The sequence below is a fragment of the Leucopleurus acutus genome (genome assembly GCF_964270905.1).
Source record: "Leucopleurus acutus genome assembly, chromosome: 9".
NCBI lineage: Eukaryota > Metazoa > Chordata > Mammalia > Artiodactyla > Delphinidae > Leucopleurus > Leucopleurus acutus.
Window position 1 is genome coordinate 18,207,772 of NC_139144.1, and position 14,899 is coordinate 18,222,670.

A 14,899-nucleotide genomic window follows, 5' to 3' on the forward strand; every position below is an offset into this window, starting at 1 on the left:
TGTGTAGGAATGCAAGAGATTTCTGTGCATTAATTTTGTATCCTGCTACTTTACCCAATTTGTTGAATAGCTCTAGTAGTTTTCTGGTAGCATCTTTAGGATTCTCTATGTATAGTATCATGTCATCTGCAAACAGTGACAGCTTTACTTCTTCTTTTCCAATTTGTATTCCTTTTATTTCTTTTTCTTCCCTGATTGCTGTGTCTAAAACTTCCAAAACTATGTTGAATAATAGTGGTGAGAGTGGACAACCTTGTCTTGTTCCTGATCTTAGAGGAAATGCTTTCAGTTTTTCTCCATTGAGAACGGTGTTGGCTGTGGGTTTGTCATATATGGTCTTTATTATGTTGAGGTAAGTTCCCTCTATGCCTACTTTCTGGAGGGTTTTTATCATAAATGGATGTTGAGTTTTGTCAAAAGCTTTTTCTGCATCTATTGAGATGACCATATGTTTTTTCTCCTTCAGTTTGTTAATATAGTTTATCACATTGATTGATTTGTGTATATTGAAGAATCCTTGCATTTCTGGGATAAACCCCACTTGATCATGGTGTATGATCCTTTTAATGTGCTGTTGGATTCTGTTTGCTAGTTGTTTGTTGAGGATTTTTGCATCTATGTTCATCAGTGATATTGCCCTGTAGTTTTCTTTCTTTGTGACTTCTTTGTCTGCTTTTGGTATCAGTGTGATGGTGGCCTCGTTGAATGAGTTTGGGAGTGTTCTTCCCTCTGCTATATTTTGGAAGAGTTTGAGAAGGATAGGTGTTAGCTCTTCTCTAAATGTTTGATAGAATTCGCCTGTGAAGCCATCTGGTCCTGGTCTTTTGTTTGTTGGAAGATTTTTAATCACAGTCTCAATTTCAGGGCCTGTTTATATTTACTATTCCTGGTTCAGTCTTGGAAGGTTATGCTTTTCTAAGAATTTGTCCATTTCTTCCAGGTTGTCTGTTTTATTGGCATATAGTTGCTTGTAGTAATCTCTCAGGATCCTTTGTATTTCTGTAGTGTCCATTGTTACTCTCCTTTTTCATTTCTAATTCTATTGATTTGAGTCTCCTCCCTTTGTTTCTTGATGACTCTTGCTAATGGTTTATCAATTTTGTTCATCTTCTAAAAGAACTAGCTTTTAGTTTTATTGATCTTTGGTATTGTTTCCTTCATTTTCATTTATTTCTGATCTGATCTTTATAATTTCTTTCCTTCTGCTAACTTTGGGGTTTTTTTGTTCTTCTTTCTCTAATTGTTTAAGGTGTAAGATTAGGTTGTTTATTTGAGATGATTCTTGTTTCCTGAGGTGGGATTGTATTGCTATAAACTTCCCTCTTAGAGCTGCTCTTGCTGCATCCCATAGGTTTTGGGTCGTCGTGTTTTCATTGTCGTTTGTTTCTAGGTATTTTTTGATTTCCTCTTTGATTTCTTCAGTGATCTCTTGGTTATTTAGTAGTGTATTTTTTAGCTTCCATGTGTTAGTATTTTTTACGATTTTTTTCCTGTAGTTGATATCTAGTCTCATAGCGTTGTGGTCGGAAAAGATACTTGATACGATTTCAGTTTTCCTAAATTTACCACGGCTCGATTTGTGACCCAAGATATGATCTCTCCTGGAGAATGTTCCGTGAACACTTGAGAAGAAAGTGTATTCTGTTGTTTTGGATGGAATGTCCTATAAGTATCCATTAAGTCCATCTTGTTTAATGTATCATTTAAAGCTTGTGTTTCCTTATTTATTTTCATTTTGGACCATCTGTCCATTGGTGAAAGTGGGTTGTTAAAGTCCCCTACCATGATTGTGTTACTGTCAATATCCCCTTTTATGGCTGTATTGAGGTGCTCCTATGTTTGGTGCATAAATACTTACCATTGTTATATGTTCTTCTTGGTGTGATCCCTTGATCATTATGTGGTGTTCTTCTTTGTCTCTTGTTATAGTCTTTATTTTAAAGTCTATTTTGTCTGATAGGAGAATTCCTGCTCCAGCTTTCTTTTGATTTCTATTTGCATGGAATATATTTTTCCATCCCTCACTCTCAGTGTGTATCTGTCCCTAGGTCTGAAGTGGGTCTCTTGTAGACAGCATATATATGGGTCTTGCTTTTGTATCCATTCAGCTAGCCTGTGTCTTTTGGTTGGAGCATTTAATCCATTTACATTTAAGGTAATTATCGATATGTATGTTCCTGTTACCATTTTGTTAATTGTTTTGGGTTTATTATTGTAGGTCTTTTCCTTCTCTTGTGTTTCCTGCCTACAGAAGTTTCTTTAGCGTGTGTTGTAAAGCTGATTTGGTGGTGCTGAATTCTCTTAGCTTTTGCTTGTCTGTAAAGGTTTTAATTTCTCCATCAAATCTGAATGAGATCCTTGCTGGGTAGAGTAATCTTGGTTGTAGGTTTTTCCCTTTAATCGCTTTAAATATGTCCTGCCACTCCCTTCTGGCTTGCAGAATTTCTGCTGAAAGTCAGCTGTTAACCTTATCGGGACTCCTTTGTATGTTATTTGGTGGTTTTTGCTTGCTGCTTTTAATATTTTTTCTTTGTATTTAATTTTTATTAGTTTGATTAATATGTGTCTTGGCATGTTTCTCCTTGGATTTATCCTGTATGGGACTCTCTGTGCTTCCTGGACTTGATTGACTATTTCCTTTCCCATATTAGGGAAGTTTTCAACTCTCTTCAGATATTTTCTCAGTCCCTTTCTTTTTCTCTTCTTCTTCTGGGACCCCTGTAATTTGAATGTTGGTGCATTTAATGTTATCCCAGAGGTCTCTGAGATTGTCCTCTATTCTTTTCATTCTTTTTTCTTTATTCTGGTCTGTAGTAGTTATTTCCACAAGTCACTTATCCGTTCTTCTGCCTCAGTTATTCTGCTATTGATCCCTTCTAGAGAACTTTTAATTTCATTTATTGTGTTGTTCATCATTGTTTGTTTGCTCCTTAGTTCTTCTAGGTCCTTGTTAAACGTTTCTTGTATTTTCTCCATTCTATTTCCAAGATTTTGGATCATCTTTACTATCATTACTCTGAATTCTTTTTCAGGTAGACTGCTCATTTCCTCTTCATTTGCTAGGTCTGGTGGGTTTTTGCCTTGCTCCTTCATCTGCTGTGTGTTTCTGTGTCTTTTCATTTTGCTTAACTTTCTGCGTTTGTGGTCCCCTTTTCGCAGGCTGCAGGTTCGTAGTTCCCGTTGTTTTTGGTGTCTGCCCACAGGTGGCTAAGGTTGGTTCAGTGGCTTGTGTAGGCTTACTGGTGGAGGGGACTGGTGCCTGTGTTCTGCTGGATATGTCTGGGTCTTGTCTTTCTCCTGGGCAGGACTGTGTCCAGTGGTGTGTTTAGGGGTGTCTGTGACCTTTTTATGATTTTAGGCAGCCTCTCTGCTAATGGGTGGTGTTGTGTTCCTGTCTTGTAGTTGTTTGGCATAGGGTGTCCAGCACTGTAGCTTGCTGGTTGTTACATGGAGGTGGGTCTTAGCATTGAGATGGAGCTCTCTGGGAGAGCTTTCGCCGTTTGATATTACATGGAGCTATGAGGTCTCCGGCAGACCAGTGTCCTGAACTCGGCTCTCCCACCTCAGAGGCACAGACCTGATACCCGGCCAGAGCACCAAGACCCTGTCAGTCACACGGATACTGTTGTCCTAAAACGAGCAGACTCTCAGTTATTTCTCCAGCTAAGATAGGTTTCTTCTGGATCAGAAGAGAATTACATTTCTGGATCTGTAACCATGAGGAGCCATGAGCAAATCCCCTTCCTCTGATTTTAATGTGACCTAGTATTTATATTTTAGTTTGGTCTTTTCAGACATTTTTGGTAGTTTAGGACAGTTTATCAACCGTGATTCTCTTAAAATCTTGGCAGAGTTCTGTAATATTCGTTTTCTTTTATTGTATTTATCTTACCCACATGTATCAGTCAACTAGTAATAAAGTGAGTGTTAGAAAAGGAGCCTATGGGAGTAGCTTCCTGACTCCCTACATCTTCTCACAGATGCCAAGCTCAGAAGGAGATAATTTCACCATTAGGCTCCCTTCTTACTAATCGCAATCCATCCATGCTTCCTATTCGGTCTTAGTTCGTCTAGTTCCTTATTTGTTGGTCAGATGCTTTGGCTTCATTTCATGAACCTTTCCCCCTAAAATTTCTAGCTTGTGTTTCAGTTCCCTGCCATCTGTGCTCTTCCCTTAAGGACAACAGCTAGAAAAACAAAAATGTATTATTGAGTAGTAATCGGTGCTGTGAAGAAGTGTAAAGCAAAGTAAAGGGATAGAGAGTAACAGTGCTGTTACTCTCTGAAGAGTGATCATGGCTATGAGTTTTTGAATAAATAACAGTTGAGAAGAGATCTGAAATAAGAACATGGAAGAACATTCAAATGTCTGTTTAGAGTGAGGGAGCTATATAGTGAAAAGGGATCTGTGATCAATAAGTAATACTTGATTTCATAGAATAGGGGTTTTATTAGTCATATGGGGAGGAAATTAGAGTGAAGATATTTGGGAAAATCTAGAGGCTGGTTAGGATGAAGGTGGGGTTAGATCAGTGATTCTCCACTGGAGGTGATTTTGCCCTCTAGAGAATATTTGTCTGTCTGGAGACATTTTTAGTTGTGACAGTTGGGAGATTGCTACTTACATGTAGTGAGGAGAGTCCAGTTGTGCTAAATATGCTCCAATGCCTAGGACAGTCCCTACAACAAAAGATTGCCTGGCCTAAAATGCCAGTGGCGTTGCTGTTGGGAAACCTCAGTTTAGGGGACTGTGAGAAAGCAGCCAGAATGGGAAATTGGTACTGAAAGGAGTAAGGTAAGAAGGCTCGTGAGAAAAGAACCCATATCTTAACATTTCTTTTGTCTACGAGAGCCTGGTAGAGAGTTAAGCATGTAGAGTCAACCTAGCAATAATACTTATTTTTAAATTTGTCCTGAATTAATTTATAAATACTACATTTTAAAATAGTTCCCTTCTGGCTTATACAAGTGAAACTTGGGAGGAAAAAAAAAAAAAGAAAAATATAAAGAAAAACAAACCAAACAAAACAATCATAGCTCACAATTCCAAGGTTATTTTTACTATTTTGATTTATTTCTTCAAATATTTTTTTCTCTTTGAATATATATATGTGCATGTTTTATTTCCTTTTCATAAGATAATGGAGGACACACTGTTAAATATGTTTTATCTAGCATGACCTTTAATTCTTCATGTCTCACATTAAAAATACATTGAATTCACAGTGTATTGTCCTCATAAGCCATCTTTTCTTCTCTGACCGCTCTTCAAATCCACATTACTTCTGGCAATTAAAAAAAAAAATCTGTATCTTTCGTCTTCTATGAAAACGTCTTGACAATGTTTTCTAGTAACTTTGTGCTCGTAGTATCAAAGCACAATTTGAGACTCTAAATTTTATTTTGTGGTGCCTGATACTGTGTTCTCTGCTCCACACCTTGTATTGGGATTAGAACTTTTCATTACATCTGTATATCCCCTAGTATTAAGGATTTTCCAGCACCTCCTGCACCTCCTAGGCTGTTTCATCTTTCACATTCCGTCATGAAGCTACTTGCTGCCTTTGGCAAGAGTCCAGAAATGAACAAAGTCAGCACATAAATGCATACATTCTTAGTGCAAAGCCTTGTTTTGAGGTAGTTGAAAGTTTTTAAAAATGAATAAATAAAAGAAAGCTTAAAAGTATGACTAGTAAAATACATGAAATGTATAGAAGCACAGGTAACCAACCACATTGCTAAGTGGAGAAACCCAGTACGTGGCACCCCAAAACTGGCGAGTGGAAGTTTGAAGAAATTTCCACAGTTGGAGTGTTTGATGAAATATTTTACGTTGCCATATCTTTGTTGTCTTATTTAAAGAGATACTAGTGTAAATTCAAAATGTGGTACCATGACACAGGTTTTAATACCATTATTTAGATATAGATTTTCAGAAGTGATCCAGAAACCTTTGTCAGTTTTAACTGATGATAATTTATATTGTTAGTTTTCATGTTAGCATATAAGCTAGGAAACCAAAGATTGTTTTATTCAATAGTTTAACTTTCCTTAAAACAAGAATTCTCATTTTTGCCTTTTATTTTTCCTACAGGGGTGTGGTTGCTCTTCAGACCCTACGAAAATTAGTTGAACTTACTCAGAAGCCAGTTCATCAACTCTTTGATTACATTTGTGGTGTAAGCACAGGTGATTGTTATTATCGTGTGGAAGTGTGCATCCCAGCAGTGCATTAAGAAAAATAACATTAAGCACTCAAGTTTAAGATCCTGGTCATTTCCTGAAATGATGGATGTTAGTTTCATGTTTTGATGATGAATAGACCTTTGATTTGCTTAATGAACTTTTTAAAATGTTTATTGGGAATAAGTTAATATTCAGAAGTAGATTTTAGCGTGCTTTTCTAATACGGTTTGAATAAGCCACAGTGACAAGTATAAATTATGAATTATCTCCTTATGGTATAGTCACCTGAAGGAAAGTAGCAAAGTGATAGGTGCTCAAATTGTGCTTGAACAAACAGAACATTAAGGATGGATAAGATTTTACTTTCTTTTGAAAGGTATCCCTCTGTGAGGAAATTGCTTCTTATATCCTTTTTTATCTGCTTGTTTGAAAGCAAACGGATAAATGTGAGAATCTATGTTTTTTAAAAGCCTTTTAATATTGCTAGTTAATGTACATTTAAAATTCTAGTTTCATGCTTGTATAGAAGAAATTGGCAACTTAGAATATGATAGCTTCTGAATAATTTTCTAGTTTTCACTGACTCACCAACAGATAAATTTTTGTTTTGCTTTCTGTTTGTTTTGTTTTTCTGTTTCTTACCTCAACTCTCTCACCCATGCATCACCCCCATCCTCCAGGGTGTACATGAAGCCTTCTCAGGGTACCTATAGCTATTGCTTACCTCCCAGGTAACACTCAAGGACTGTTAGCATTGCAGATCCCTGCTGTACATTTTACTTTTTGGCCTGATAATTTCTCACTTCACATTAGTTTATCTTCATAGACTTTTCTATTTTTTCTCATTCTTCGGAATTATAATACTAGACCTAAAGACTACCAGCAACAAAATCAAATGATTTCTCTACGTTATCTGTGTCAAGTATGACATATTCCCAAAGGGCACGTTAATTGATGCTCCATTATGAAAACTAAATGTGAGCAGTTGTAGGGATAATGCAGAAGTATAAGGAATCGGTGATTCCTGTGATGTTCCACTGAACAGTGATTCCTCAAGATGATAGCAGATTCGGAAAAGGTTGGGTTAAAGAAAGTTAAAGCAGGTTTCTTTACAGAGGGACTTCTGAGGTCTTCTAGCATGTTAAAAAATGCCTTGTGACTCTCAGGATAGGAAAATAATATGTATATCCCCAATTGATATAACTACAGAAATTAAGAGAGACCTTCACATTGCAAGTGTTCTTGGTATTTTTTCCTGAAGCTGTTACCCTGGCCATTTCTGTTAAATTTTGGAATGGTCCTAGCAATTTAAACCTTGAAACATATCTACAAGCTAACTTCTTGCTTTGGCACCATTGTTAGTAGGTGGGTGCTCAATGAAGAGAATTTTAAACCAGAGATTCATCTACCGAATACAGTATTTGTTTATGTAATATGTACGTTTCTGCACTTATCACAGTATATCTTTTCCATTGTGTCTTCTAGCTTACTTAACCTTAACTTATAATATAATGCTTATAATTTTCCTTTCTTTTAACCATTTTGTATATTCTAATGTAGAAATTTTGTTTGCACATTTAGTGTTTGTTTGTTTTGGCTGCATTGGGTCTTAGTTGCAACCCATGGGATCTTAGTTGCGGCCTGCAGGCTCTTCATTGTGGCATGTGGGCTTCTCTCTAGTTGTGGCGTGCAGGCTCAGTAGCTGCAGTGTGCAGGCTCTCTAGTTGTGGCGCACAGGCTCTAGAGCACACAGGCTTAGTTGGCCCTTAACATGTGGTATCTTTGTTCCCTGACCAGGGATCGAACGCACGTCCCCTACATTGGAAGGTGGATTCTTAACCACTGGACCACCAGGGAAGTCCCTACACATTTAGTTTTTATAAAGTTAAAAATATATATTTAGTTTAAGGGTAATGTCCTTAACCATTCAGTAAAATTCAGTTTCTTAATATCTGTTCATCTTTATGGTAGCTCTTCTTAAAAGCAACTTAATTTTTTTTTGGCAAGTTATTTCTTGTGTTAATTAAACATTTTCTGCAAATTGATAAGTAACAATTTCTATCATATAGTTATGCCATACAATGTATTTTAAAACAAGCTGACTTGTCTTTTACTAGAATAAGACTAAGAATAATAAAATACATAAAATATTTTAAATACATTATAATAGTGATTTCCTGCTTTTTACTTTGTTCATTATCTTAATGTAAGCAGTGATACTCCACAGGTCTTCGCCCTTACCACCCTCTCCCTGTCACTTAAAGCGTTTTTCTCCCCTTTTCCTCCTTAGTTCAGGGCTATGCCAGTTAGGTACACTAGGTGGCAGTGTGTCCTATCAAGTGCAGCTAGGGTATGCAGTCAGCTGTTTAAAAAGACATCCCAGAGACCTAATTTCTTTATTTATTACATTGGTTCCCAGGACCAACCTGAAGGAGTAATCATTTTAATGAATTGGTAAGTTGTCAAATATACTGTATTCTCTGACTAAAACTAAGGAATTTATTAATTCTTAGTTATATATTATTTAATTTAATGCAAAACAACACATTTTAATATATTTTTAAATTATCATCATCATCAGTGGTTAGTATTTATTGAATCCTCATTGAGGCCTGGTAATGCGTTTTACGTGTGTTATCCCAGTGGTATAAAAACATGTAAATTTTAGTTACTGTTATTATCCTTATTTTATAGATGAAAAAAATTGGGGCTCTGGGAGGTTCAGTAGTTTGTCTCAGGTGACACAGTTAAAAAGTATCAAAGCTAGAATTTTAACCAAGTCTGTGACTCAGGAGATTTTATAAGTACTATAATGGCAGGGCTGATAAAAACTAAGGATTCTTTCTTTCAGGTGCTATATTAGCATTCATGTTGGGATTGTTTCATATGCCCCTGGATGAATGTGAGGAACTTTATCGAAAACTGGGATCAGATGTGTTTTCACAGAATGTCATTGTTGGAACAGTCAAAATGAGTTGGAGCCATGCATTTTATGACAGTCAAACATGGGAAAACATTCTTAAGTAAGTTGTACTTACTCTTTTTTTATTTTTTTGAGATTAATTTGTGCTTTTATTTGCCAGTATAACTACAGTAGCCTGCAAATTTTTTTAATCTAAAAAGTAGATTTTACATCACAATCCAACAAGCACACATATAATATGTATACATGTATAAAAATAAAACAAAACTTTTGCCAAAAGTGTCTACCCCGAGTGTTAATTCTAAGACTTTTTTTTTTAACCAAGGCTGAACTGCACTGACACATCACAATCACCAAAGTCCCTAGTTCATCTTAGGGTTCACTTTATAAAATGAATAGTGTTGCACGTTCTATGGCTTTGGACAAAAGTATGATGACATAAAATCATTATAATGTCATACAAAGTATTTTCACTGCTCATAAAGACTTCTGTACTATATGTATTCATCTCCCCTCTCCCCCCAAACTCCTGGCAACCATTGATCTTTTTATTGTCTCCATTGTTTTGCCTTTTCCAGAATGGCATATAGTTGGAATCTGTTTTTCTTTTTTCCTTGAAGAGAGGGGTTCAAAGCCTTTATGCCTATAAGACCACTCATGGGTCACACACACATGGACCAGACAGGCTCTAGGTGGCAAACTCCCCCACTGAATACTGTGGCTTTCCTTCCAGTACTGAGCCCTGTCCCACTGGTCCTGCCCAGCAGCCACGTGGAGGTGCATGGGGACATGTGTTGGGTATTTGTTCATAGGAAGGCCACAGGTTTTGTGCCCTTTGTCACAGTGAACCCAGATTCCTGTCGGGTGCGTTATAAACAAGCCATTTCTTCATACCACCCTGCTCTGAGCACAGCCCACATACTTAATCTTTTTTAAAATGTCTTGATTTATATTTGAACAATGCAGAAAAATATAAAGAAGAATACTAAATTATTGATCTCACTAATTAAAGATAACTACTGTTTTGGTGAATTGTATTCTTTTCACTATTTTCTTGGGTTCACATGTTTGAGATTTGCATGTAAAAGTTGCAGTTTTCTTTTAAAAAATTGAGACCATATTATATATAGGACATGTTTGCACCTGTTGTTTTTCCTTAACATACATTTGGCCCTAGGTATCCGTGAGGGATTGGTGCCAGGACCTCCGAGAGTACCAAAATCCACAGGTGCTTGAGGGCCTTATTTAAAATGATGTAGTAGTATTAGTCTTTCTTAAGTCATTAACAAATATTCTTCTAAAAGATTTACTAATTTTTAAACATTTTCTTCCAAAATATTACAAAGCTGTTATACTCACTTTCTAAAAATATAAGCATAAAATAGAAACTTAAAATCACCCACAATCTTGTTTAGAACTGTAGACTTTGCAGTATGTTTTCTTCTAATTTTTTTTCCTAGACTATGTACACTTTCATATATGTTTCATATGGTGGAAATTATATTGCAGTTATAATTTTCTACATTTTCCCCTTTTTCAACTTTATGAAAATTTCTTGACAAATTTTTAAAAGACTGCACTGCATTCTGCAGTGCCGTATTTTCTTAATCGCTTATATTTGGGACATTTATGTTATTCCTGGTTTTTTGTGATCCTGAACAATGCTATGGTAGGAAAATTTACATTTCTGCCCACACTTCAGAATGTATCAGTAGGTCAGTTTATAAGAAACGTAATTATTAGGTCAATGTTGATGGCTTTTAAAAATAATCATTATGTAGGAAATAGAGAATATATAAAGAAAACAGTGAAAATAGCTTATAATCCTACCAAGAACAAAAGCACTATTAACATGGTGTTGTACGTTTTTCTGGAATTTCTTGGAGATAAATAAGTATATGTGTATGTGGGGTTGTGAATGTGAGTTTGTATTCATCCCCTTCACAAAATTGGGATGATAATGCACGTGTAGTTTTGTATCTTGCATTTTCACTTAGCATTTTATTGTGATTGGTTTCCTATGTTCTTAAATATTTTTTGAGATAATTTTTTTTTTAATTTCTTTGGTTGCACCGGGTCTTAGTTGTGGCACGCGGGCTCCTTAGTTGCAGCAAGCAGGCTCCTTAGTTGCAGCTCTCTGGCTCCTTTACTCACAGAAGTGGGCTCCTTAGTTGCAGCAGGTAGGCTCCTTAGTTGTGGCATGCAAACTCTTAGTTGCAGCATGCATGTGGGATCTAGTTCCCTGACCAGGGATCAAACCTGGGCCCCCTGCATTGGGAGCACAGAGTCGTAACCACTGCACCACGAGGGAAGTCCCTTGAGACGTGTTTTAATGGTGGTTCGCTATCCATTTTATGGATGTACTGTTTTTTATTTAACAAATTCCCTAGTGGGAAAAGAGGATATTTCAGATATTTTTCCTGTTCAAAGTAAAGTTTAGGTGGATATCTTACGTCTCTACTTAAGTCTCTGGTTATATATTTAAGGTAAACTTCTTGAGTGAAATTTTGGGTCAGAAAGTATACATGTTTTAAGAAATCATTTTTTAGATGGATAGATAGATATATATACCTGAATTGTTCTTCCACACAGTTGTCCCAGCTGACCCACCAACATCAGTTTGTGTTTCCATTTCATGAAATACTTATGAACACCAAACATTTTAATTTTTAGAACTTTTTCAGTTTGAGAGATTTTAAAACTGGTGTTTACAGTTTGCATCACTTTGGTTATTGATGAGTTTAAACATTTTTTGTTTTTTTATTTATTTCCTTTTTGTGTGTGAATTTCAAGAGCATAATATTTGCTCATTTTCCTACCAGGGCATTGCTCACTATATTGGAAATGTATTAACCGTTTGTTGATATATTGAAAACGTTTTTAGTTAAAAACATTTTTTTAATGTGGAGGAGTTTGAAGTCTTCATTTGTCAGATATTTTTCTTTAATTTTGAACTTTGCTTTAATATTTAGAAAGTCTTTTCTACCTTGAAATCAGGTAAATCTTTATATTATTTTCTAGTCCTAAGGCCTAATTAAGGTTTTTTTTTTAGGTCATGATTAAGTCTCATGATTCTGTGGTTCGACTGCACATTTCTTCTGGTCTTGTATAAACTCACTCATGGTTACTGGCAGCCAGCAGGCAGCTCAGCTGAGATGGCTGGGACAGCTGGTCTCTCTTGTCCTGGGCTTCATCCCATCATGGTGGCCTCAGAGTTCCAGTCAGGGCCAGCCTCGGTGCATGAGGACTTAACCAAGCCTCAGTTTAGTGGCATATTTGCTGATGTCCCATTGACCAAAGCCACTCAAACCCAGGGTCTGTGTGGAAAGGGACTGTATACAAGGATATGGAAATCAGCAAGTTTGATTCAGTGGGGGCCTTGTTGTTACGCTTTACCATGCCCACTCCCTGGCCTTTATTGTCATTTTTTTTCTTTGTTTATTGAGAACATTTTTATATTTTTTCCTGTGGTAATGATTTTGTGTTATTATAGGGATGCTGTTTTTTTTGATGATTATAGTAGCTTTATTCTTTTTTTCTTTGAATTTTATTTAATTTATTTTTTTTAGACAGCAGGTTCTTATTAGTCATCCATTTTATACACATCAGTGTATACATGTCAATTCCAATCACCCAATTGATCACACCACCACCACCACCCGCCCTGCCACTTTCCCCCCTTGGTGTCCATACATTTGTTCTCTACGTCTGTGTCTCAATTTCTGCCCTGCAGACCAGTTCATCTGTACCATTTTTCTAGGTTCCACATATATGCGTTAATATACAATATTTGTTTTACTCTTTATGACTTACTTCATTCTGTATGACAGTCTCTGTGTCTATCCATGTCTCTACAAATGACCAGACTTCATTCCTTTTTATGGCTGAGTAATATTCCATTGTATATATGTACCACATCTTCTTTATCCATTCGCCTGTCAATGGGCATTTAGGTTGCTTCCGTGTCCTGGCTATTGTAAATAGTGCTGCAGTGAACATTCGGGTGCGTGTGCCTTTTTGAATTATGGTTTTCTCTGGGTTTATGCCCACTAATGGGATTCCTGGGTCATATGGTAATTCTATTTTTAGTTTTGCAAGGAACCTCCATACTGTTCTCCATAGTGGCTGTATCAATTTACATTCCCCAAAACAGTGCAAGAGGGTTCCCTTTTCTCCAGACCCTCTCCAGCATTTTCTTTTTATAGATTTTCTAATGATGCCCATTTCTAACTGATGTGAGGTGATATCTCATTGTAGTTTTGATTTGCATTTCTCTAATAATTAGTGATGTTGAGCAGCTTTTCATGTGCTTCTTGGATATCTGTATGTCTTCTTTGGTGAAATGTCTATTTAGGTCTTCTGCCCATTTTTGGATTGGGTTGTTTGTTTCTTTAATATTGAGCTGCATGAGCTGTTTATATATTTTGGAGATTAATCCTTTGTCCGTTGATTTGTTCGCAAATATTTTCTCCCATTCTGAGGGTTGTCTTTTCATTTTGTTTGCAGTTTCCTTTGCTGTGCAAAAGCTTTGAAGTTTCATTAGGTCCCGTTTGTTTACTTTTCTTTTTATTTCCATTACTCTAGGAGGTGGATCATAAAAGATCCTGCTGTGATTTATGTCAGAGTGTGTTCTGCCTGTGTTTTCCTCTAAGAGTTTTATAGTGTCCAGTCTTACATTTAAGTCTCTAATCCATTTTGAGTTTATTTTTGTGTGTGGTGTTAGGGAGTGTTCTAATTTCATTCTTTTACATGTAGCTGTCCAGTTTTCCTAGCACCGCTTACTAAAGAGACTGTCTTTTCTCCATTGTATATCCTTGCCTCCTTTGTCATAGATTAGTTGACCATAGGTGCGTGGGTTTATCTCTGGGCTTTCTATCCCGTTCCAGTGATCTGCATTTCTGTTTTTGTGCCAGTACAATATTGTCTTGATCACTGTAGGTTTGTATTATAGTCTGAAGTCAGGGAGTCTCATTCCTTCAGCTCCGTTTTTTTCCCTCAAGACCGCTTTGTGTATTCATGGTCTTTGGTGTCTCCATACACATTTTAAGATTTTTTGTTCTAGTTCTGTAAAAAAATGCCATTGATAGTTGGATAGGGATTGCATTGAATCTGTAGATTGCTTTGGGTAGTATAGTCATTTTTACAATATTGATTCTTCCAATCCAAGAACATGGTATATCTCTCCATCTGTTTGTATCATCTTTAATTTGTTTCATCAGTGTCTTATAGTTTTCTGCATACAGGTCTTTTGTCTCCCTAGGTAGGTTTATTCCTAGGTATTTTATTCTTTTTTTTGCAATGGTAAATGGGAGTGTTTCCTCAATTTCTCTTTCAGACTTTTTGTGATTAGTGTATAGGAATGCAGGAGATTTCTGTGCATTAATTTTGTATCCTGCAACATTACCAAATTCATTGATTAGCTCTAGTAGTTTTCTGGTGGCATCTTTAGGATTCTCTATGTATAGTATCATGTCATCTGCAAACAGTGACAGTGTTACTTCTTTTCCAATTTGTATTCCTTTTGTTTCTTTTTCTTCTCTGATTGCCGTGGCTAGGACTTCCAAAACAATGTTGAATAATAGTGGCGAGAGTGGACATCCTTGTCTTGTTCGTGATCTTAGAGGAAATGCTTTCAGTTTTTCACCATTGAGAATGATGTTTGCTGTGGGTTTGTTGTTGATGGCCTTTATTATGTTGAGGTAGGTTCCCTAATGCCTATTTTCTGGAGAGTTTTTATTGTAAACGGGTGTTGAATTTTGTCAGAAGCTTTTTCTGCATCTGTTGAGATGA

At 36.4% G+C, this 14,899-nt stretch overlaps 1 protein-coding gene across 5 annotated transcripts in view; it reads left to right on the plus strand.

Moving 5' to 3' along the window:
* The window catches only part of PNPLA8 (patatin like domain 8, phospholipase A2), a 134,468-nt gene that overhangs the window by 95,861 nt on the left and 23,708 nt on the right, over positions 1-14,899 (plus strand). For all 5 annotated transcript variants that reach the window (XM_082846900.1, XM_082846898.1, XM_082846901.1 and 2 more), the window contains 2 exons: positions 6,095-6,189; positions 9,038-9,209. In XM_082846900.1, coding sequence (XP_082703026.1) covers positions 6,095-6,189; positions 9,038-9,209 — 267 coding nt within the window. The remainder of the gene's footprint in view (positions 1-6,094; positions 6,190-9,037; positions 9,210-14,899) is intronic.